Source organism: Chaetodon auriga, chromosome 21 (genome assembly GCF_051107435.1).
Source record: "Chaetodon auriga isolate fChaAug3 chromosome 21, fChaAug3.hap1, whole genome shotgun sequence".
Taxonomy (NCBI): Eukaryota; Metazoa; Chordata; class Actinopteri; order Chaetodontiformes; family Chaetodontidae; genus Chaetodon; species Chaetodon auriga.
In genome coordinates this window covers 4,906,996-4,930,654 of record NC_135094.1, presented here as the reverse complement: position 1 = coordinate 4,930,654, position 23,659 = coordinate 4,906,996, and the positions used below count along the sequence as shown (strand labels likewise).

General features: G+C 41.8%; 1 protein-coding gene across 1 annotated transcript; it reads right to left on the bottom strand.

Moving 5' to 3' along the window:
• Window positions 1–133: 133 nt before the first annotated feature.
• Window positions 134–22,019, bottom strand: apbb1ip (amyloid beta (A4) precursor protein-binding, family B, member 1 interacting protein). The gene is made up of 14 exons (XM_076761825.1): window positions 21,837–22,019; window positions 16,668–16,727; window positions 15,300–15,387; window positions 13,907–14,199; window positions 12,319–12,396; window positions 10,444–10,603; window positions 5,738–5,859; window positions 4,647–4,721; window positions 4,386–4,529; window positions 3,830–3,940; window positions 1,897–1,995; window positions 1,679–1,802; window positions 1,509–1,570; window positions 134–1,350 (listed from the first exon to the last, which is right to left on the bottom strand). Exons 2-14 carry the CDS (start codon window positions 16,725–16,727, stop codon window positions 718–720), a joined length of 2,049 nt encoding a protein of 682 aa, XP_076617940.1. The 5' UTR covers window positions 21,837–22,019; the 3' UTR covers window positions 134–717.
• Window positions 22,020–23,659: the final 1,640 nt, after the last annotated feature.

Below are 23,659 nucleotides of genomic sequence, written 5' to 3'. Positions count from 1 at the left end.
TCCAGGGAGGTTGTTGATTCTTGTATTTTTAAATAGCCAATGGCAGCAGGCTGTACTCGATGACAGGAAGAAGCTCCAATAATTCAATCCAGTAAGAAATGCTGTTCAGTTCATGCATTTCTTCTGCCACCAGGAATTTTAAGGATTTATTCACAAAGTCAAGTTTTAGACAACATTCATTTGAAGCTTCAGTAATGGGACACAGTGTATATGCCCAAATAACTGGTGTTTGTTTAGTATTTACAGTCCTCCATGCAAATACATATATATACAATTCTATAAATGTTTCTCTTTGAAGTACAGCATGATGACAGCAGTATGTTTTCTATGTCAAACAGAAAAAACCTCAACAGATGCTGCGCTGTGTTTCCTTTCCGCAGATTGTGATGCTGGACTCTGTGAACTCAAGTTTTCAAGTACTGTACAAAACAGGTCTAACATACAGTTTAGAACATTTTCTCTAACGTTGAACTCTTTGCTCGTGGGAATAATCACCCTCCCACTTGATTCAAGCAAGATTATGAATAAGCAGTTGAGAAAAAGGCTATTTCCTGGAGGAGATGAAGTCTGTGCTGAGCTCCACTGGCTTCATGGTGACCATGTTCAGAGTATTTTGGGATATAAAGAGTAGCTGTTTTGTTCTGATTAAGAGTTCAGTTGGTCGTTGTGCGTGCAGAGTTCCTATTATATTGATCCTGGACAAATTCCTCGCTCAGGCTAAGGATTGCCACGCTTCTTGTTCATGGCCTGCATCAGTTCTGACATGAAGTCTCCACCTCCTCCTCCTCCACCTCCTCCTCCATGCAGCGATGGTGTAGTCCTCTTTGGCGGAGCTGGAGGAGTCTTCCTCAGTGAGCCGGAAGGCCGTACCGCTGCTCTTGGGGCAGCAGTTGGTGGAGGTGGAGGTGGAGGAGGTGGTGGAGGCGGTGCTCCAGCCCCTGTGAACATTGGCTGAGGTGGAGGTGGTGGTAAAAACCCTGGATCCGGTGGTGGAGGAGGCAGAGACTGGTCCATACCTCCGAAACTAGCTGGAGGAGGCGGTGGAGGGAGGGAGCTGAACGACGGTGGGGGAGGTGGAAGTGAACCAAAGCCAGTGAGAGGAGGAGGGGGTGGAAGGAAGTCTGGTGGTGCCTCTGAGGAATCGTCGATGGGTGGGGGCGGTGGAGGAGGTGGGAGGTTGTCCAGCGCAGGTGGAGGTGGAGGGAAGTTGGTTGGCAGGTGCCGCTGGGGTGGGGATGGTTTTGAGGAACTCTTGGCAGCCAAAGGAGGTGGTGGAGGAGGGAGGACAGGGTCTGGAGGTGGTGGGGGAAGGATCTCAGCCAGTGGTGGAGGTGGAGGTGGGACGGAGTCCTGAGACGACAGAAGATAACATAATGATACAAAATGTGCAAGAGGAGGACGTATTTTAATTGAATACATTTGAATTTGTCTTGGACTAAACAATAATAATCAACAGATAAATTGCCAATGAAAATAATCATTAGTTTCACCCCTAAAGAGTTTTGTACCTTAGAAACTGGTCCTGGTTGGGGTTTTGGAGCATGGCCATTGGCGTGGCTCGGTGATTTTGCTAGCAGACAAGAGAAACACCAGGAGTGAACACACTGAACAAGCAAAATCACCACATCTGGGCTGTTCTACATCAGTGAAACACTCAGCAGCCTGTGTGTCGTGCTACCTTTGATGGTGGGTGAGGGCGTCGATGGACTGGAGTTCGATGCAGTGCTGCGGTTTGTCCACACAGAGCTGACAACAGCCTTCTTCTCGGCTGTTTTGTAGTTTTCATACAAGGACACACCGTACTGAAAGTGCAGGAAACACACCACAGAGCATGAGTCCTGGCCAAACGCAGATTATTTGCTGTTATTAACTGCAGAGCTAAAGAGTGAAGTTTACCTTTGCAATTCGTATCCCGGTTACCCAAAGGTTCATGGTCCAAGCGTCGTCACAGCACAGGTACTTGATGTACTGAGACTCTTTTTGGATCTGAGGATGCTGTAGAGACAAACCCAAATGGTTAACAGATCAGGATAACATAACACACACAACCCTGCCTTTCAGCATCACACACATTAAATGCGGGATAAGATGTTTTTTGACCCAAACAGGCTAACATTAGCCCCTTCTTTCTGTTTTCCAAACACAACTGTATGGCATTAGTGCATTAATACATTTAGAGAATGACGCCATCCTCTGACTCTGACTAAGAGCGTTAATTAGCTCACTGAATGGATGATTCAGCGTTTGACATGAGATGAATGGATGATTTTAAATGAGCTCTTTGCTGATTTAGCATTGCGCTCTTATCACTGGACTCACATTGAACAGTGTCAAAACATTTTTCAAAATCGACACTGCAGAACCAGAGATCATCTGTTTTTAATTCATCCTTCTTCCCCTTCAGGACCTGAGGCCCAGCAGCCCAACTGTTGACGGCTCACTCAGAGATTCAGGTGTGTGATGCTACTAGCGGCTAATGTAGCCTCAAGTAGCTAACCTCCAGAAGAGACAAGGCAACACCAGTTCAAAGAAGGATATATTTTGAATTCCCCTTGTTTGGAATAGTCCAGTCGGCATTTCTGAACATGAAGAAACGAATCAGATACCAAAAACTAAAAGTCAGTGAGTGCCACTGAGTGCATCCTGTAATCCAGTGTTAGGAAAGATGTTTGATGCTCAAATAGTCTTAATTGTTGGATTTATGCTCGTAAGTGTGCACATTCATAAACATTTGCTGTGCAGTGAATATTGTATGAGTCTGACATTAATCCCACAGTCAGCTGCTTCCCCTGAGGAAGAAGTTGACTTCCCTTAATGTCACAATATCAGTTGTACATAATGAGGATGGTATTAGTGATCGCCTCAGGCATCTCCTCTGAATATATAACATCTGAGTCAGGAAGCTAAATTGTTCTGCTCTTGTCCTTGAATGGCTGCAGTGTTTGGCAGCCCATAAACACCCCACCCCCCCCACCCCCACCAATGTGTTAAAACACACCCTAATTGAACGCTTTGGCAGCCAAAAAACAACTGAAGCAGCTTTCAACAAGTTTGACTGTGTGATTCTTAAACAAGGACAGGAAACTACGTGAAACCCGGCCAGCCTTCCAAAACGTCCACTCTGACAGGCCATTTTGCTTCGCCCTTGTCCGGCATCACCTTAAAGTCTCCTCCTTTCTGCTCAAACCTTGAGGACTCTGTCTTTCACTGGCGGGTAATTCAGTTTCTTTGCCTCTCTAAGCTCTTTTTCCTTTGATCCTCAACAACTAGTCTAATAGTATCTGCTGATTCTAGTATTTCCCAGACAAGACAGGGGAAAAGAAAGAAAGGAGGCAGACTTTCACATCCCTTTAAGACTGACCACCAATTCTTGCCTTTTTCACGTCAGTCAGCGGTTCTTGCTCTTAAAAGAGTACAGTGGGTTTAAAGTATTCGTAATTAAATGCACGGTGCCTTTACAGTCATTTCTTTTATTGGGAACTTCCTTTTCACTTTCTCACCACTTTAAGGATAAAACTGTCGCCTTTCACTTCTTCAAATTAAACTATTTATTGCATTTCACATTTGCAGTAAAGCAACCAGCTGCACAGCTGACCATACACTGGGAAACCAACATGTAACAATCAGTTCTGCACCATGCAATACACTGCGTGGTCTACGACTCTTAACACGACCAGTAAAACTGGCACACATTCACACTGTTACTGTGAATGTTTTCTGTAGCATCGCACTTAAGGGAAGTTGCTGCTTCTCTGTTATCAATTCCACAGTGAAAAGGTTATGTGAGGCAAACTGGACTGAGAAGACAACACATTCAAAGCCAGCTTACCTTCAGGACAAAGCAGAAGTCAGTCGGGGCCTTGTATTTGCTCTTAAAGTCTTTGCCATAGTAGACATTTAGATTGTCAAACTGGACAAAGCAGACGAGGTCACGGGATGACTGAAAAGAAATAAGGATCGTATTACAATGATGTACAATTGTTTTTAATCTCCCTGTTTAGTGCAGGTGCAGTAGTGGTGACATAATGTTCTGTATGAATGATATGTTTGGGAGTAAGAGCTCCTGTAAGATATACAGTAAGTGAATACTCTGTAGGCATCCAGCAGGGAGTAAAAGCTGTAGTTAAATTCAGTGTTGCATGAAACAGCAGAGTGGTTCATAAAGCAGGAAGACTACACTTTGTAATCCCAGAGAAAATGAAAAAAATCAACCTTATATTTCTTATGATTTCAGCTGACATCCCATAAATATCTCTGTATCTGCAGGATTTCCAGCTTTCACCACTGCGGTTGTTCCAGCCCAGCTGAACGTATCCTGGGTTACAGCATTAGCTGCTGGATGTGTGTTTCTAGTCTGGTCTTGTTGTCCCCTTTTGACCCCTGACCTTGGTTTTCCCTTTGGGCACGTAATAAAGTCCCGAGGCCCTCAGCTGGAAGAGCCGCTGTTTCCAGGACTTCTTGCCGTCTTCTTTGAGGTGCAGCACCGCCTCGAGGTCGGGCACGATGATGGAAGTCCCGCAGAAGTTCTCCTGCAGAGGGGAAGAAGGGATGAAAGGGGTCACTGAGAGGAGCTCCCACCGGGAAAACTGTCACTTTCAAGAAAATATTGCACTGATGGCGTGTGTGTGTGTGTGTGCATATTTTACCTGTATTAATAACTCCTTGTCTTTGTCTTTTATGTCTTTGAGAGCTTTCTTATCCTTCTTCCATAGATAGAAGTTCTGCAGGGATAAAACATAAAGTGAATTAATGACTGCAGTCAGGCTGATACAGGAAATACACGCAGCATCATTTCGAAAATGTTAGCAGGCAGTGGTGGAGGAAGTATTCAGATCCTTTTTTCTGAAGTGAAAGTACTAATAACACACTATGAAATACTCCACTAGAGGTAAAAGTCCTGCATTCGAAACCCTAAATAAGTATGATCAGCAAAATGTGCCGAAAGTATGAAGTAAAAGTACTCATTCTGCAGAAACATGCTTCCTCTTGAAAAAGAGACATTGATCTCAGTGGGATTTGCCTGATTAAATCAAAGGTTGATGATGAACATTACAGCTTTAATGTGTATGAAAGAAAAATGAAATCAAATTTTAAACAAATATCAGAACAAAACATTGTGAAAAATGCTCATTATCAGCTTCTTTGTCCCTGTGTGCGTGGGATGGCTGGATTCATAGCCTGGGCCTTTGCTTTCATTGTGGTGAGAAAGAGCCTAAAGGAGATTTCTATTTTGGTAGCTCTTGTCAAAAGTTTAAAACCGTAAATTGATCGTGACGTACTGTATAAAACAGATCTGTCTTTTTTGGGGGGACATGGAAGACATGATGGAGTAGTTTAAAAATGAGAGTATCTCACCGTTTTTTCCAGCCCGGCTGTTTGTCTCAGCCAACAGACCGAAGCCATTAAACGCTCAGAGATTATAAAGGGTTCCCATTATATCAACAAACATGCCAAGATGTCCGTGTCTTTTGCCTGAAGCTGTTTTGTCTGATATATTACAGCGAGGACATAAACGTAAGAGGTCGTCCTACATGGAGGAAAGACGTCTCATAATTCAGACGATTCAACAGTGAAAATAGCCAGATGGCGCTGAGATGAAACAATGGACATAGATTTGCTCAAACCAGGGCCAGAAATAATGAACAAGCAGTGTTGGATATTTGAGACAGCACACGCACATCACCTCCGATCGCTCGGCATCGGTTCAGAGAGCTGTATACACGATGAGGGGACCAACCTGTGGGTTTTTGAAAACCTCGTTTTTCTCCCCCCGTTCCTGAAAGAGGATTTTGTTCTCGCTGTCCCTCGTCCAGGCTAAGAGAGGCTCCACAAGGTTCTCGTGGTCTTCAAACGTCCGTTCTGTCAGATGAAAAGCAAACTTAGCCGTCAGCAAACCGTCAATAGCATCCAGATTATCCACTTAAAGCTACTACTCGTACAGTTTTTATGTGATTAAAGCAGTTTTCAAATCACTTTGATGCTAAAAGTTTTACTTGGAGACAATCCAAGTGAATATTTGTGCAATATAGATGTATTCTTGTACGTACACATGTTTTTTTGATGCTGCCACCAGGGGGTGCCAAAGTCTGAAATTTCTTAAGTATACACATAAAGTTTTTTTTGTCTCCTTTTACCTCTCTGAATCGTTTAGTCTAATCTGATGTCAATCTTTAAGTTTGTTATCTTCTTGTACGACTATGTTATAAGTAAAAGTTGTGCGTTCAAGTCGTCATCCATGTGACCGTACAAAACAATTTAAATAAGTGTTTTCTGATCTGATACCTCAAAGGTTCTGTTGAGGCAACTGAAGTGGTCAAAACTCCAGCAACACTTCGCTATATGTATAAAGACAGTCTTCAGTGTGAGACCAGCATGTTTCAGCTCATGGCCTTCATCACGGTCAGTTTTTCCCGTCTCCACGCACCTTGAAGTGGGCGAGGTCCTGCCAGAAACCTCTCCTCTAAGGTTAGGCAACTAAAACTTGTTCAAACAATGATAATATAGGTCATTTCAAGCTCTGAAAAACAACCAATGGTGTAATTTCCCAGAGAAGACAGTCTGAAAACATTTTGGAGTAAAAGTCTTAGAGAGTGAAGTACACGTTTCCCTAAATTGTAGTTAAGTACAGTACTTGAATAAATATACTTGCTTACTTTCCTCCTGTGCAGTAAACTGAGCTTATCTCTACTCTATTAGCCATTAAGGATCATTTCTCAGCACATTCAAACACTAATGACAGCACTCTGGCTTTGGAAGATTAAAAATGTCTACAGTCTACAGTCCATTATTATTTAAACCGCAGCCCATAACAGCCTTTAATCCCACTTTATGTTCTCCATGTCCTCTGTGTTTTAGCTCTGTGCCATAAAACATGTCAAAACTTAATGCTTTAGCGTATGCACAGTAGTTCACTCTGTCACGAAATCTTTAAATCAGCTGAGCTCGGTTCAAAGTCAATTTCACAGCCGTGCAATTGTCTATTTCAAGTGGAATGAATTAAGGAAGGGCTCAATAAAATACAAACCCCTCCATTTGGTGGAAGGACTTTAAATAGCACTAAACCTCAAAAACACATTAAGGGCAATTTCCACCACCTCCTCCTTTCTGCCCACCCACATGCTCAGTGCCATAGATCTCCATCGCGTACTGGGCATTTGACTGTAGTTTAGCCATGGTCCCCAATTACAGGATCCCAGCCGAGATGGAGGTAGGCATTAAATAAATTGCTGCCAGGGTTCCAGTCCATAGTTTGACTATTACAATCATTAAACGGATGGTGTGACTTTGCTGCTGGAGTGAGTTATTAGGAGTAAAAATCCCTTTGAACTCCATTAACCACTCGGTGCGTTTCGGCGGCGTGCATGGCGAGCACATGGGTGACTTTAACGCTGAAGATCTGTTTGAAGATAGCGCTGCTGCTGAGCTCTGTAGGCGTTTATTGGGCATGACTTGCCTCGACTTTTTGTTGATAAAGTTTAAAGGTCAGGAAAAACAGGGGGTTTACAGGCGTTTAAAAATGAACTCGAACAGTTTCCAGTGTCAAGCTGTCATATCGCTGCATTAATCACACCCCGTCCACCCTGTGCTCATGAGTCAAATGACCGAGACATAAAGTTTTGCAAGGATGATGTGCTTTAAATAGCTGCGTCAGGCAGCTAATTTAAACATGGGCTGTCATTTGGTTAAAAATAAAGTGTGATGACCAAAGGGAAACACACATTTCCTCATTTGTTTTGCACTGGTGCCGTATATCATCTTCACCATTAGATGTAAAAAGAGCCACGTAAACTATCCAGAGACTAAAAGTGAATCCCTCTTTAAAGGTTTATCTACAGTGATGGTTGTATTTGTTGTAAGTTTTAACTTTATGTGCTGTACCTATCAGGTGTTTACAAGCTCAGCCCATAAAAAAGTCTGCTTGATGTTTTTCTTTTTGATGTTAGCGTTAGCAATGCTACAATCCCAAAAAAGCTTTCTGTAAAGAGGTTCTGATTGCTAATAAATATACATCTGTGTTGTCTTTGTCTGCAAACCAAAAACACATGAGTGAGACACACAGTTGCACAGGGTGACATGTTCCTTCACTACAATGAACACCAGCACTGTAGTTTATTGTGAGTGAATCCCATAAACATGTTGTGCTACTGTAAATACTAACATGCCAGATGTGTATTAATCCGCTGCTGAAAATAGTCCCAAACAAATGCGCCACTTACTGCTGTTTGAGAGTGTTGCAGAACTACAGTGCCCAGCAGTTTTAGGAAATTACTAAATACAGACTCTTACAGTAAATCTATATATTTCTGATTAGTTTTTTAAAGATTTACATCTTCAGCTGAGACCGAGAGCCACATACATGTTCTGGAAATCTTGCAAAAACACATTCTTGGTTTTGGCCTTCTCATGGAATTGGCTGAAAATAAGAAAAACATGGACTAATGCCAGGCTTATCCTTTAATTACGTGTTTCACGGCTTAGCTAGCTGCATATAAAATTACTTGAATATAATTTTCAAGCAAAATAATATTGACTTAGATTTTATTGCTCACGGAGGTTAATGACTTTACCATCAGTATCTCATTAAAACAGTTTCCAGACAGAGTAAAATGACGCCCTGCTCATGACATATAAGATTCTTATTCTTATGAAATACAAATTATCTCTGTAACAATCTGATGAAGTTGTTAGAAAACAGAGAAAACAGGTGATAACGAGCAGACGGACAATCTGAGAGTCCTGCAGCTGAAGTAAATATAGCACAGACGGCTCAGACGGTGGATTGAGATCATAAGGCTTCTATTTCCGCATGACAGGGAGGATGACTGACAGTGTCCAATACGGCAAATTAAACCCACCTGTCTACACTGTATATGTGTGTGTGTGCGAGAGAGGGATAGAGAGAGTATAGAAAAGAGAGGAGGAGGAAGAGAGAGATGGATGGGAGCAAGATCAATGTTTCATTGTGAGCTCGCTGCAGTGTGGCTGCCATCGTGCCAGTAAAAACACAGTCCATCATTGGGACCTGAATGAAATATCCCACCCTGCACGCTGTGTGTGTTTAGTTCACAATTCATATAAAAACACACTGAAGGCTCGTGTTGTTAAAGTGGCAGTCTACATTACTGCTACACTGTGTTTTTGTGGTTCTGTTGATGTGTTTGCTGCCCAGCTGGCACCTACTCCTGTGGCGTTTCTGCGCTAAATTTACCAGAAATCGCTCGTCGACAAAGCAGCCCAGTTCTCTGATTCATTCCAAACTGCTGCTGGAAACATGCAAGGATTTTTAATTTCCCCTGAAAATACTCCACATTAGAGATTATTGACGGTTTAATCATTGGTAACAAACGCTCTTCAGCCTCTTACAAGCCTCTCAAACACTCCCTAATCTGTGTATGCGTCATCAAGAGACGCTGCATTTCTCTCTATAGCTATGCTGATGACACACAGCTTTATGTGGCAGTGTCCTCTGATGACTTCTGAAGACCTATTGATGCTATTTTTACACGTTTTATTACATGCATTTGTGCCTGGATGTCGCAAAACCTTTACTTACAGGTCAACCAGGATAGAACTGAAATATTAGCTGTAATCTGTAGTATTTGTGACAATTTGGTTTTTGCTTTCATTATAGGTTGCAGTGATATATTGTTTCATGTGTAGAGTAATTTCACCTGTTTTGTGATCTTTATATTTGGCTTATATTGCATTTTCTTGTCTTACTGATACTGTGTGATTTTAAATTGTTCTTTCGTCTCGTTCCAGGAAGACTAGCAGCCACTTTGTGGAAGCTAATGGGGATAAAGACTAAAGTTAGAGAGAAACTAGCCTTAAAATTAAATTTTCCAGGATTTGCCCCAAGCCAACAGGCAAGAAACCTCCCTGTCATCTTCAACGTGCAGAATGTCACTAAATCTGCTTTTTATCATCTGAGAAACGTAGTTAAAGTGCAGCCATTTCTCATTCTTAGTGATACAGAGGGACTAATGCACGCTTTTATATCCAGCAGGCTAAAGCCCTGCAAAGCTCTCCTTTCTGCTCTACCCAAAAAAGTCGTAAATCAGCTACAGTTTTCTGCCCAAGTGCTGACTAAAACCAGAAGGAGGGAACACATTACATCCATTTTAAAGTCTTTAGATTGGCTTCCTGTCATTTTTTGTTTCACTGTGCTCTTGTTTTGAAATGTTTGTATTGTCTTTCATCGTCTTATATTTTTCTATCGTCTTTTATCTCTTCTATTGGTTTTGTTTCACTTTATTCATTTCTATTTTTGTGTCCATTGTTGTTTTACTGTCTGTATTTCTCTTATTATCAGCTTGATTGTCATCTGTAAAGCACTTTGAATGGCACTAACCTGTATGACAGGTGCGATACTGAAGCAGTCAGAGCGCTGTGCAGCCTCAACCACTTGTCACAGTATTTCAGGCGCTTATTGTAGGAACTCACCGAGCTGCAGGTCAGGGTTGGTCTCACACAGGCTCCAGTCCACATTACAGTCACAGTGAGTCTTCTCAAACAGGTTGTCCAGGACTTCCCTGACGTTCTGCCTCTCGTCGACCATCAGAGTCTTGGAGCTGCCGTCGTTCAACAGCACCTTCACCACCAGCTGTCAGAAAAATGTGGCTTTATTTCACTTTGCTGGATTTTCTCTGACTGATAACAGAGGAGAAAATGTTCAAACCAGTGTGAACTCTTGCTTAAAGGAATAATTTGACATTCTTGCAGAGAGTTAGAAGACAAGTTCGAAACCACTATCATGAAGCTAGCCGCTGGTTAGCTTAGCAAAGACTGGAAGCTGATCACAAATTCTCAGTTTTTGTACAGATTAGAGAAATGAGATATAACATGTTAATTTGAGCTTCAGAGGAACTGGGAGATTATGTTACCTTTGTACAGATGGCCGTTCACCTGTTTTAGATAAGATAACAACCTCCTGGCTGTAACTTCATATTTAACGGACAGATATGAGACTGACATCGACCTTTTCATCACACAGGGAAGTCAATAAGCGTGCTTCCCAAACTGTTCTTTGAAGCGTTTTTGCCTCTAACATGAGGTTTTCTGTGTCATCTGCTCGACAGATTGTAGTTAAAGCATGTTGCAGACGGCAGCAGGTGTCTCTGAAGTGTGACATCAAATCATGTCTTGAAGCACATGCAGCTTGTTTGTTTGCCAGTTTAATTACAGGCTATGTACAGTAAATGGTTGTTTCTGTTTCCTAATGTTAGTTTCACTGGAAGAGTTGGGAGCATCAGCACTTCTGTCTCTCTGTTCTGTTGAACTTCTCCGTGGTATTTGTCTCTTTTTGGCTGAGACAAACTTGGCTGAGACTAATTTTACTCTGGAGCAGAGCAGTGCTTTCTTCACAGGCTCATATGGCTTCACACTTCCTCTCATCTGAAACAAATCCAGCCTTGGGAAGCTGAGGGGTTTCACAGAACCAAGGTCAGGCAGCCGCTTGCCTTGTGTCAAAAAAATGTGGGTTTCAGAGATGTTATCACAAGAGGATTTAGAGTGCTAGATCACATATAACTCAGTCTGGACCTGGAAAACAATATGGGTTTGGCATTTGCTTGAATGAAATGTCACTGGATATCAAATTATTTCTCTTACAGTGCTCTCAACATGCGAGGAAGGTGTCTTCAAAATGCATGATCCGTGTCGAAAGCATCCGGAACCAGTGGGTTTATCTGAAACCTAACAACCTAAGCCTTCAGTGGTTTCTGCAGAAAACCACTGAGAGTTGCACCTTGCACTCCTGTGTCTAACAACTATGGAACAGATGTTCCTGTGAAAGTGGCCAGTGGTGTGTGTTTCCTCATATCCACACACACACTTCTTCCTTTCAGATTTTAGACAGCTTCTAAGAATTTCTAATTTATAATGCAGTCTCACCCATGTCACTTACAACCCTTCACAGCCAAGTGTTGAGAAGTGTATAAATATCATCATCACCTGTGATGCAAGAGATGGTATGCAATTTGAACAAAGCTATTTGGTTTTGCATAAATGCTGTGGTGAAGCCTTGCATGCTAAGCCACATGTCTGTGCTTTTGTTGACTGCTTTGAAGATGAGAGAGTGTCCACATATCACTCAAAGAGGAAACTGTGCTGTCCTGCAGGACGTTGGCTGGATGAAAAGTGGCCATTCATTACCACGATTGATGGCTCCTCCAAAAGAAAAAAAAAAAAAGAGCCGTGCTGTGTTTGGACATTACGTCTTTAACAGTGATGTCCATGTAGCCGTAATTCACAGTGCCTTTAACGTTTACTGTTGCCAGCGGATGAAAGATCAGAGGAGCTCACTTCAATGCATCTTACCTTTTTCACTTTAGCTTCCTTGAGCTTCTCAAGGGCAAGCTTGATTTTGTCTGCTTTCATCTGCGCCTCCAGCTCCTCCTAAACAGGAAAAAGAATAATATATAATGATTATTATACTGAAGAATAAATGCTCATGTCCTCACAGAATTCACTGCTCACAGACCAGGAAATAGTCCAGTTCATCACTGCATAGAAACCCCCAAGTTTACTGGGGTTTATTGTTACGTTTTCAAGGTGCTGGTGGGCAGATTTTGCTCAGTTTTGACAGACAGGTTCCAGCCTTTATGCTAAGCTAAGCTAATCCTGTTTCCCAAATGTTGAGCTATCGGTCAAAGGACCAATGTGTAGCATTTAGTAGCATCTATGGGTGAGGTTGCAGATTGAAACCAACTCAATATCCCTCCACTCCTCCTCCATTTACAAGCATGTAGGAGAACATATGGTGGCCTTCACTTAAGCTGAAAACATGAAAGGCACTGTCTAGAGCCAGTGTTTGGTTTGTCCACTCTGGGTTGCTGTAGAACATGGCTGGGCAACATGGTGGACTCCAGTAGATCTCTCTGAATCCTACATACTGGACCTTTTAAAGGGTGCTGATTGTGACTGAGGGGAAAAGATCAAACTGAACTGTTGCAAGTTATGGATGTAGCTGTTCAAGGACGTCATGTTTTGCTGTGATTTTAGTTTTAATTTCATAACTGGAGTGTCCATTCAAGAGTTTCACTTGGGGCATGACATCCAATCTACTGGATCTCACTTAGCAGGGATGGGATACCCTTTCCCTGGCTTATAAGTCAGGTGTTTTTACATTAAAACCCTGCCTCTGGTGCAGTTTTAATGAACTTGTATGGCTTTACCTAACAATGACACATTCTCTTCCTCAGCACAGCTGGTGTTTTTACCTCAGGAGGATGAGGTAACAAGCTCTGCTAAAGCAATAAGCTCCCGTCTGGCTTCACCCCCCCCACTGCCACATCTTACCTCCGCTTCTCCAACCTTTGGTATTGATCCTGTTACTCTTTCCTGCCTCATGGCTGTATGTGTTTGATCTGTTCCAGACAGACTCTCTGCTGTTTCGCCTCACAAGTCTCTGTAACTCTAACAGATGCCTCCATCCAGCAACAACTTCGCCATGATCTCACCGTCCTTACTGTTATAAGAGAAAACCACTCTTCCCAGTTCCACAAAGGCAAAAAGAAATCAGAAATATATATGCTGGGAACTGGTGATGCTTTTGTTGTAATGCTGTCTTGTCACGCATGGCTCAGAAAGCGCTTTCTTGTGGTAAACCAAGACACACCACCAATAAAAACAGATTGTGACATTATTGCCTCTTCCTGCTTAATGTGTCTTGCATATCATATTTTAAGAGTGCACAGAAACGTTCTTGTCCTGTTCACTTCTCTTCTGCCATCCATTATTATCACATTTTCCTTCAAGCCATAGCAAACAATGTCAGTTCTCTGTTACTCTGACAAGCTTTGATTAGAGCTCTCACTTCTTAAATATTGGACCACTTCCCAGCAGAGAGGTTAAAAGGCACTTGCAGAGATGCTTCTCTTATCATACAAACTGTACACTGGCTCACCCTCGTAGGCTTTGCAGACTGAGGAGGCGGAGGTGGTAAAGGGGAGGCGGCAGAGGAGGCCGGGGTGCTAACGTTGCTGCCGGTGCTGCTAGCGGGTGATGTTGGGGAAGCGAGGGAGGGGGCAGGGTGTGTGCTCAGGCCCTTTGGTGGTGGCGGCAGGTCTGACGGGGGCGGCGATGGCACCTTCAGACCTTCTATCTCTGCTGCAAGTTTCTCTTCCGTTGCATTGAGGTCAGCCACCAAATCAGCCATGAGCGCATCCAAATCATTGTCTTCCAGTTCGTGGAGGGACTCTGTGTTAGAAGAAAATCAGCTTATTTGGCAAAAAGTGATTGTTGTGAACAATCTGAGGTGCTTCCTAGCTTTTATACTGTTTGACCACAGATGCCTTAGTTCCTTTTTTTGAAATAATGAGAATTGAGAACTTTCATTATTTAGAGGTTCCTTTCTTTGTTTTCATTACGCATTGCAATCAAAACTAAATGAGGCCATTTCTTCAGTTTCATTCCTCATTTCCCTTTCTCTTACATGAGGATTAAAGGCTGCTGGGCTAAAACAATAATTAACCACTATTAAGCCAGTATTTACAACTTATAAAGCCTTAATAAAGTACGGCAATGTGTGTCTGTCGGTCAACCACTGGACTGATGGTCTAGAATGAAATATCTCAACCACTACCGGATGGATTGCCATGAAATTTTGTGCATACATTCATGACGCCCAGATGACCTCCTGACCTTTGCTCTAGCGTCACCATGAGGCTGATATTTGTTATTCACAGTGAAATGTCTCAGCAACTATTGGATGGATTATCAGGAAACATGGCACAGACATTCATTTTCTGCTCAGGGCGAATCCCAATAACTTTGCTGATTCTTTAATTGTTCATCTAGCTCCACCATCAAGTCGAAGCTGCACTTACCTGCTCAACTAAGGTTTGTCTTTGTAAAGTAATTTGACCTGAGGAGCTGTATAAATAAACCTGATTTAACAAAACCGAAGCGCTTAATTACATATCCACTAAAACGACAACAGGGAAAGGGAGCGCACAGTGCTAACAACAGATGCTGTAACCTTGCTTTAACATTAGCCTGCTTGTTTTACAGCCCATAAGAGGCAGAGTAATTACCACGTACAGCGACCTCAATCTTCGTCTGAAATCACCCCTTGAACAGCAGCCAAATATACTGCAGACCAAATGAATGCTGTTCTTCTACCTCTTCACATCACAACCAACTCTCAAAGCAATCTCGATCCTTGTGTAGATAATTGATGAAACATGCGATACATCCTGCCCTTGCACAACTGCAGCGTTGTACTAAGTCACTGGCAAAAGTTCACCGCCCAGCTCTTTGTGGTATTTCTACACATGACAGACAAAATGTTAAGTCACCATTCAGGTCGGTGAAGCCAATGGAGAAGTTGACTTCCTTGTCGATGCTGGGGAGAGATGCGGGAGGTACTGTTTCCTGACCGAGACTCTGCAGGGAAGAATGAACAAGGCAGTGTGTTTATAAGGGCATGAATACAATATCTGCACAGCCACAAGACCCCCGGAGGCTCAGAGAGTTAATCCACAACACATTCTGAGAGCCCTGAAACATAAACTGTCCCCAAACATTATGTAAGAAGGTATATCTTTACATGTGTAATGTTACATGTGTTTTAAGGTATTATGCCTAACAGGGCTTCTATGTGTAGTATTAAGCCCCCTGGGTGAAATGGCAGGCTGGAAAAAAAAAACATCAAAGTGACCAGCAGGGCTTTTCACTTAGAAAAAAAAAAAGTGCAATCTCGAGCTGGCTTATGAAGTTGCCATTTGACCTCCCCTCCAATAGAGAGTGTAATTTATGGTTGTGGGATGACCACAAAGAGTGTTTCCCCCCCGCTGTTTCTGTTGTGCTTGTCAGTCTAGAGTGTTGCTGTGATCGATGGTGGGTTTTAGTGAGTTTGTCAACTGTCTCTAAAGAAGAAAAGTCTATTTACTGCAGGCAGGCTGCAGAAAATGTGTTGTGTTCAGCATGTGTTGCATGAAAGGTGTGTGTATAATCAAAAATTAAATTGCAAAAGCAAAGAGGAGCTGATGAATATTACTGTGACAGCAAAAAGTTCCTTTGTTACTTTGTACATTGGAAATTTAATACAAATGTCATTTATCAGATCAACTTTTTGGACTATGTGCGCATCTTAAATAATAATGACATAGTAATTTACCTAAAGACTAAAATTATGGCACCTACATATTGCAAATAAGTATGAAGTAAGAATAATGAAGTGAAACCAAAAGTGAACGTTGAGCTTCTTGCACAATACAACTCGAGGCTGTTATGAATTCATCAACTCTCTCTGATTCACCTGCCTCTAATTTGTTGTTTTTTCTCTTTTGCCTTGTTGTTTTGGGCTGTTTTTTATTCCTGCAAGTATAGTTGAAACTTGATTTTTGTAAATTGCTTTGAACCACTGATGCAAAATATATAATATATTGAAATCCTAAAATAACAATAATAATAAGGAAAAATGTATTCAATCCATAACAATACAGCTTTCATATTACATCATTAAGACTAGTTTTAGGTATTTATTTTCTGTCTCAAAAGCAAACAGCGATGAAGTTCAATACTTTCATAACAATAAGTAATAATGAGTAAAATATAATAAAATAGGTAACACAGAAAGAGATGTGGAGTGGAGAGCTAGGATAAAACTGCATGACTATTCATACTTTATGCGTCATGGTTTCATGACAACAGCCTTAACCCACCTGAGTGAGGAGGTCCATCTCCCCCAGCAGGTCAGTGAACATGGCATCAATGTCATCCATCTGTTAAAGTAACAGAATCAATGTCAGACACAAAAACACTTAAAGATCAGTGCATCAATGACTTGTGCTGATTGGTGCTGCGAGGACCAATCAGAATTTCCAATTGGTTTGATGTGGCTAACATGACGAATGACAGCCAGGGAATGCGTGGAATGAAAATCCATCAACGCGGTGACACAGATGATAATCACACATGCATGTCACACACACCCAGTGGTGAGGCACAGCACTGTGGCTTTACTCTGAAGCGCGTGCAGTTGTAATACGCACCCTGAGGCCGTGTTATCTTACAAAACATCTCCAACCCAGACCGAAGGAAGAAAAGTATGCAACTTCCAGGCATTCATTTTTCACCAGAACTAGTTGTGTCTTGTTGCCCACGCTGATCTGGAGTGCTGTGCTTTTGCATTTTGTGTCAAATTCTGATGTATTATTTGCTTTTTAAATGGCAGATCATCATGTTTTTCTTGTGGTTTTATGCTAATCTCTGAACTGGTAGGATCCTGCTTTTGAATGCTGCACTGACACGAGCTGCACCTTATTTTAAGCTATGTGTTCTGCAACTCATTACTGCAATCAGTCCTATAATGTGATTAAAGGCCATTTACGTGACATGATTACAATGCACAAAGTTTGTTTCAATCATAGATAGAAATCACTGACAGTATAAAGTGTGCATGCTTGCATACTGTGCTTATACTGACTGCTACAGATTTCTAGAGTTTAACCAAGACATGGCTGCATGGAGTCATATATCAGCATTGCAAGATTAATAATTACAACCTAAAGTAGAAAAATAGCCTGTGGGACGACCGGAGAAGCTGTGTTTTTCCAGAAAACAACTCCTGAAGATTCACTTGAGATTTCCATCTGTAATTATGACAGTTTGCTCATACATGTATTATCTGAAACCACATTTTCTCAGAGCAAATGTTATGATGGGCTAGAGTGTGCAGTCAAAACAGACTCCCTGTTTTCTTACAGTGGAACACGACCAGCAGTGAGGATGTCAGTGGGAGTTCATTCAGTTACAGCACAGTGGTGATTAGATGGGGTTTTCACTCTGCTAATGCCCAAAATGTAATGTGCTGTATTGGAGCTACTGTACAGCTCCAGTGCATGTGGATAGTCCAACATGTCCTCAGTGACTGGGCAAGTTTAAGTTTCAACAACTGAATTAGTCAATGAAATATCTCAACAAATGGACATTCATGGTTCCCAGATGACGCGTCCTAATGACTTGTCTAACCTCTTATCTAGCACCATCATGAGGGTTTATGACTTAACACTTTGCCTCAGCTTTACTTTGCATCTTGTGCTAATTACCAAATGTTAGCATGCTACCACGCTAAACTAAGGTACCCACGGCAAACACTACCTGCTAAACATCAGCATGTTAGCATTCTGATGTTAGCATCTAGCTTTGTTTGGAACAAATTATGAATGAAGCTGCTTTTTGTTCAGTCAAGACATAAGCATTTGGAACAGTTTAGCTAGATTAGCTTCGGCTATCCTATGACTGAAAGGGTGGGTTGTAGCATGATGATTAAATGTACTATGTCGAATGTGCTTGTGCTCAGATTAACATTATAACAGCTATGGTTTTGTGAAGGTTTGCTGTGGTCATAGTTATGGTAACACTTGATGCACAATGACTTCTGTACATGTCAGACGGACAGATTGTGGCTACACACTCTTTACCCATTGTTATTTTTATAGGCCTTGCTTCGTGTTAGCCACTAACCCAGTCCTCGCTTTGTTTTTCTACTGTTATGGCCCATTAGATCTGAAAATATTACCTCTAACAAAGCAAAACTCACTGGTTTCACTCCTCAGTTCGGAATCTGTTTAGCAAACTCATACATACAACAGCAAGAAAGAACATATTTGCAGAGATTTAATCAGAAGCAAAGTGAGACGTTCGAAAGGGAAGCCCTCTGTCAAACTGTGGAGGGGACAAGAGTGACTGATTGTGTTCCAGGCAAGAGTTCATACAGCGCTGTGACACGATGTCTCTCATTTGAATGTGAAATCAATCAATATCGTTCCAGCATTCAACAGATGGCGTCTGCAGATAAAGCTTATGAGAAATGGTGTATCTTCTAATTCCACAGGTGATATTGCACAAAGTATTTTACTTTACGACTACATTTCTAAGAATGTCGGGCAATAATTTCCATGTGACGTGTATGCGTGGGACTTCCTGTTGTAGCATGTGGGCCTGCCCATCCACCCCTTCACACGAATGGTTTGCCCCTAGAAGGAAGTGGTAAGCTTCCTGCCATTTGCAACGTTGAAATCGTATAGGAAATGGTGTCATGAGAAGCCACCTGCAAACTCAACGCCACTGTTTCCATCGCTCGCATGATGTCACATTTGAATGTTCTGAAAACATAATTTTCATGAAATTTGTTTGTGATATTCTGCATAATGGCAAAACAAAACAACGTTAAGCTACTGCGGCCTCTAAAAGGAAACAGATAGAAAACACTAAAAGCTAATAGCTCTATTATTTCTTCCTTAATTACTTTCATTCCCTCTTCTTCTGTGGTGTCACGTTTTATTTGTTATGAAAACCACACAATCCAACAGATCCCGCTGTAGCAACCACAGTACGGTCCAGGTCATCGTCAGCTCTCTTTGCTCGCTAACAACCACGCATAACATTTATACACTGTGGGTGTCTCATGCCATTTTCAGTGTGTATTTTTAAAGTCACACAGGGAAAAAATGAGTGGCAGTCAGGTCACTGCAGGCGGCCGCTTTTAGAGGCCAAATGCATTAAATGGAGCGCTCCCAACTCTCATACAGTAAAGAGAAGTTAAAGGGTGACTGTAGCATTTGTCAAACCTTGAAAACAAGCAGGCTTCTGCTGATGGAAGCAGATTTTTTTTCTTGTGAAAGCCGAGTTGGTTTTCACTTCTTCTACAGATAAATACACTCAATCTTAAGGAAATATTACACTTTTTTCATTAGCTTATTTGTAGATGTGACATTGCAAATAGTATTGTGAAAAGAACCACAGAAAAGTGTTAACCTTAAACTGGTGCCATTACAACCATATTAGAGTGACTGTCAGTACAGCCTACGAGTACGCTTAAAGGAATAGTTTGACTGATTGGCTTTCTTCCAGAGTTAGATGAGAAGATTAATAATACTCACGTGTCTGTTAAATGTAGCTTAGCTTAGCATAAAGACTGTAAACAGGGGAAACAGCTAGCCTCGCTTTATTTAATGACAATAAAATCCACCTACCAGCATCACAAAAACTCATTTCCAAACAGATTTTGTCTTGTTTGTTAAAATTGTACAAAAACCACACAGCCTGGCTAACTGTTTCCCTGTTTGCAGTCAATTTGCTAAGCTAAGCTAACCCCTGGCTCTAGCTTCATCTTTGTGTACAGACATGTGGGGTATCATTTTTCTCGTTGAACTCTCAGCAAAAACATGAATATGCTTATTTCCACATGTCCTACTAATGAAAGAAAAAATGACCATGAATAAAAGAAACTAACATCTTTGGCTCAAGCTATCAGGGTTGTGAAATCATGCAAGATTTTTATCAGTAATACTGGAAAACCTTCACAGTTGGAAGAGAAAGTTGTAGCATGACTAACATTATTTGAAAGAACCATTACTGATGCATGAAGTCCTCGGAAGTGAGCTCAGTTTTCCATTTTAATCCAACATGTTTCTACGGGGAGGACAAACTGATGACAACTGTAGATTGTTTTCTGTAAGGTGAGATGTAGAGACTTATGGGATAATTTCATTTCCCTTCAACAACTGCATTTACTCTTCAACAAAACTGATATTTGTGAACTTGTGATTCATATTCACATTACGGTGGATGTTACAGCATGAAGAAGTACAATCCTGAAAGTGTGTTGATGCCTCTTTGCACCGTTTCTATTTTCTTCTCAGAAACCGCTCTGAAAATATGTGATTTGTCAGCATCCATAAATATTATTGGAAACATTCGGGCATGAAATCTGGCGCCCTTCCAAACCCGCACAATGCATTGTGAAAACACCCCACTGTACATCTGGTATCCAAAGAAATAAAAAAGACAAAAATATAGCATGCAAGCGACTTCTGCATTCCTCCAGAACATGATTTTTCCTCCCTAAATAATCTCAAATATATGTTTCAGCCTCTCCACACATGTGCAACTGAGGTTTCAGGCGAGAAAATGGAAACCAGACAACAACTTTAAGTGGCCGTATCGAAGCACGGTATGTTTACCATAATGTACAGAAACTCCCTCTCTTACTCGGGTGAAATATCTATACTTGGGTCTTAGGCAGATGTGTTTGCTGAACGGGGTGTACTCGAGTGTAAAAAGAGCATATCAGAGGCTCTGCATTGCAAACAAAGCGCCAAAGGGCATAAAAAACCAGGAATCATAACTGACGTTCAACAACACACAAGATCGTATCTGCGTTTGCTGGAGACAGTTTCTGCAATTTTGCAACATTCTTTTGAACACAATACCCACTTGCACATGAGTCACTGGCCTGTCATGGCATATATTGCACCGTTTTCTGGCTTGACAGCAGCCAAAGACAGTAAACACCCTGTTAACTAAATCGTTTTTTACATCATCATTCCCAATGAACTTTTGCTATGATACACTTTCTAAGTAATTCTGTCCGTTTTTAAGTGGTTTAACCTCATCTCAAAAGCCAAATGTACAAAATGTTCCTATACTCTGAAACAAACTGACAGCACTATTAGCTTTAAAATAAGAGGCCAACCCTATCGGTTTCATGTGGTTATTGAGTCATACAGAGGTCTGAAATGAGAGCCGGGTCCACCCAGTTGGAAAGCAGACAAGAACACATATGAACTAAAACTCTTTTCATCATAATACGCCTGATGGCTACCTTATCACTGTACACTGATAATCAAGCCTCATCTCAAGAGAACAATAAAAAAAAAAAAAAATAATAGCTGCTTTGTGCCTTTTTTTGTAGTGTTTAAATCTAATTTGACAACCAAAAATAGCAAAGCTCCTTATACAAGATAGTCAGAGTAAGAGGAAAGCAGCTGTGCGAGTTTGCCGTTAACTGAAGTTACAACATCCAGTTTAACAGAGATGTAACTCACCTTTTCAAATGTTTTAATCCTTGTTTCGCCAGTTAGTTTCAAGAAAACAGCGTCATGGACATCAGTTCCACCTCAAAATATTATTCTCTAATACAGCCCAGCACCAAAAAACAGTCATATATAGTCAGATTTGGGTGTGCTGTTGTGGATTGCATCTGGCTCTCTGACTGTTCACTTCTTCCTGCTTAATGCGGAAGTTCAGGTTCAGACCTGTTACTGCATTCCTACGAAAGACCTCAACACTTTCACAACAGTCTTGTCTAGGCAGCACAGGGCCGTCCCCCTTAACAGCCTCCTTTATCTGCACTGTGCTGCAATTGTTTGAGAGCCTCAAACCTGGACGGACCAGGGAAAAAACTGCTAGCAGGTTTGCCGTGACTTCCAGTCATGCCGCTGATTGACAACCACTTGAGAAGATGAAGTTTTTTGCAAGAAATAAAAAAGTGAGGTCTCGGTGGGATCTAGAGAACGGCTGAATCAGCACGAGGAATGCGACGGTCTCGGTTAATAATTCACCTCACTGAAACTGATTTACAGCAGCTCTTTAGGCAGGAGCGGTAATGTGGCACGTCACAACGCTGAAGGATACCAGACTCCAGCTGAGCTCCAGTGATTGAAATTCTCCTGAAAAATACACTTTTGCCTCTGGACAGATCCATAAATGTAGAATTATTTGCTGCACTACTTTTAAATAAAGTTAAAACAGTCTCAATTTGGACAATCTAGGTGACTCTGGCATACAGAAATTGCTTTCACTCACACACAAGCGCTTTTTTTCCTTCGCTTAAAATCAGGAAGGAATATCTTAAGACACTGGTGTGGTGCAACAAGGTCAGTTATCTTCAGGGGGAACCAAGGAGAGTCAAGCTGTCAAGCTATGAATAGCCTCTGGCTCTTATCTGGAGACACAGATAGCTCTATTTATTTGCATTTCTCCTTGAGTCAACCTGGGAGGCCAAAAAACAAGATCTTCTTTTTTAATCTCATCTGACAGAGGCTCCATTATGCTGCTTCTATTACCTTTCCCCCATTGCTATCCTCATTTTCAACTCCTTAATCTGTTTGAGAAGGAAAATATTACTTTCCATTTGCATTAGTTTGCTATTATTAGCACTTCTGTGTCCCATTTTCCCCCAGAACCAGCCAACTCCGATGGGAGAGGCCGACCACCCTCTCTGTGGCAAAATCCTGTCATCAGAGAAGCTAAGCGCCACGGGGGGAAACCAAATAACCTTGAACACGTCCAAGAGCATTTCGTGACTCGTGATGCATTAAACAAACACTTGGGGTACAGGCATGTGTCCCAGCCACCGCTCATTTCCTCCCTCTCTCAGGGGTTGACAAACAGATGGACGGCGAAAGCGGCCTCCCATTAGCTGCGGGCTTCTCCTAAACACCAGCCCGCTGGTGCTCCAGAGAGCATTTCTCAAACAGATACACTGATTAACGGCCGTGGAGCTCGGTGGCAAAGAGAGCGGTGATTTTTCTGCTTTGTTGTGCCTTTGCAGTCACTCTTCAGTCACTGAGGGTGGTCCCACAGTGTGAATACTTGTAATGGTTTTTGTCCATATAAGCGTCAGCTCGTACATCATGGCATGGACTCAAGAAACTGTCCAGGATTGGTTTTTTTTTTAGGATGTTTCTTAAGTTTTGTCCATTGTGAATAAGGTACGAGCTGCAATAGTAAGCCTTTGCAGGACTTCCTGGCAAAGAGCAGAATTTTGCTTTTATAGTATTGCAGCAGCCCAGATGGTAAGGTGTGATGTGTGAAAGGGGGCATACATTTAAGTCATTAGTCTCCGACACACCTCTAAATACTCTTC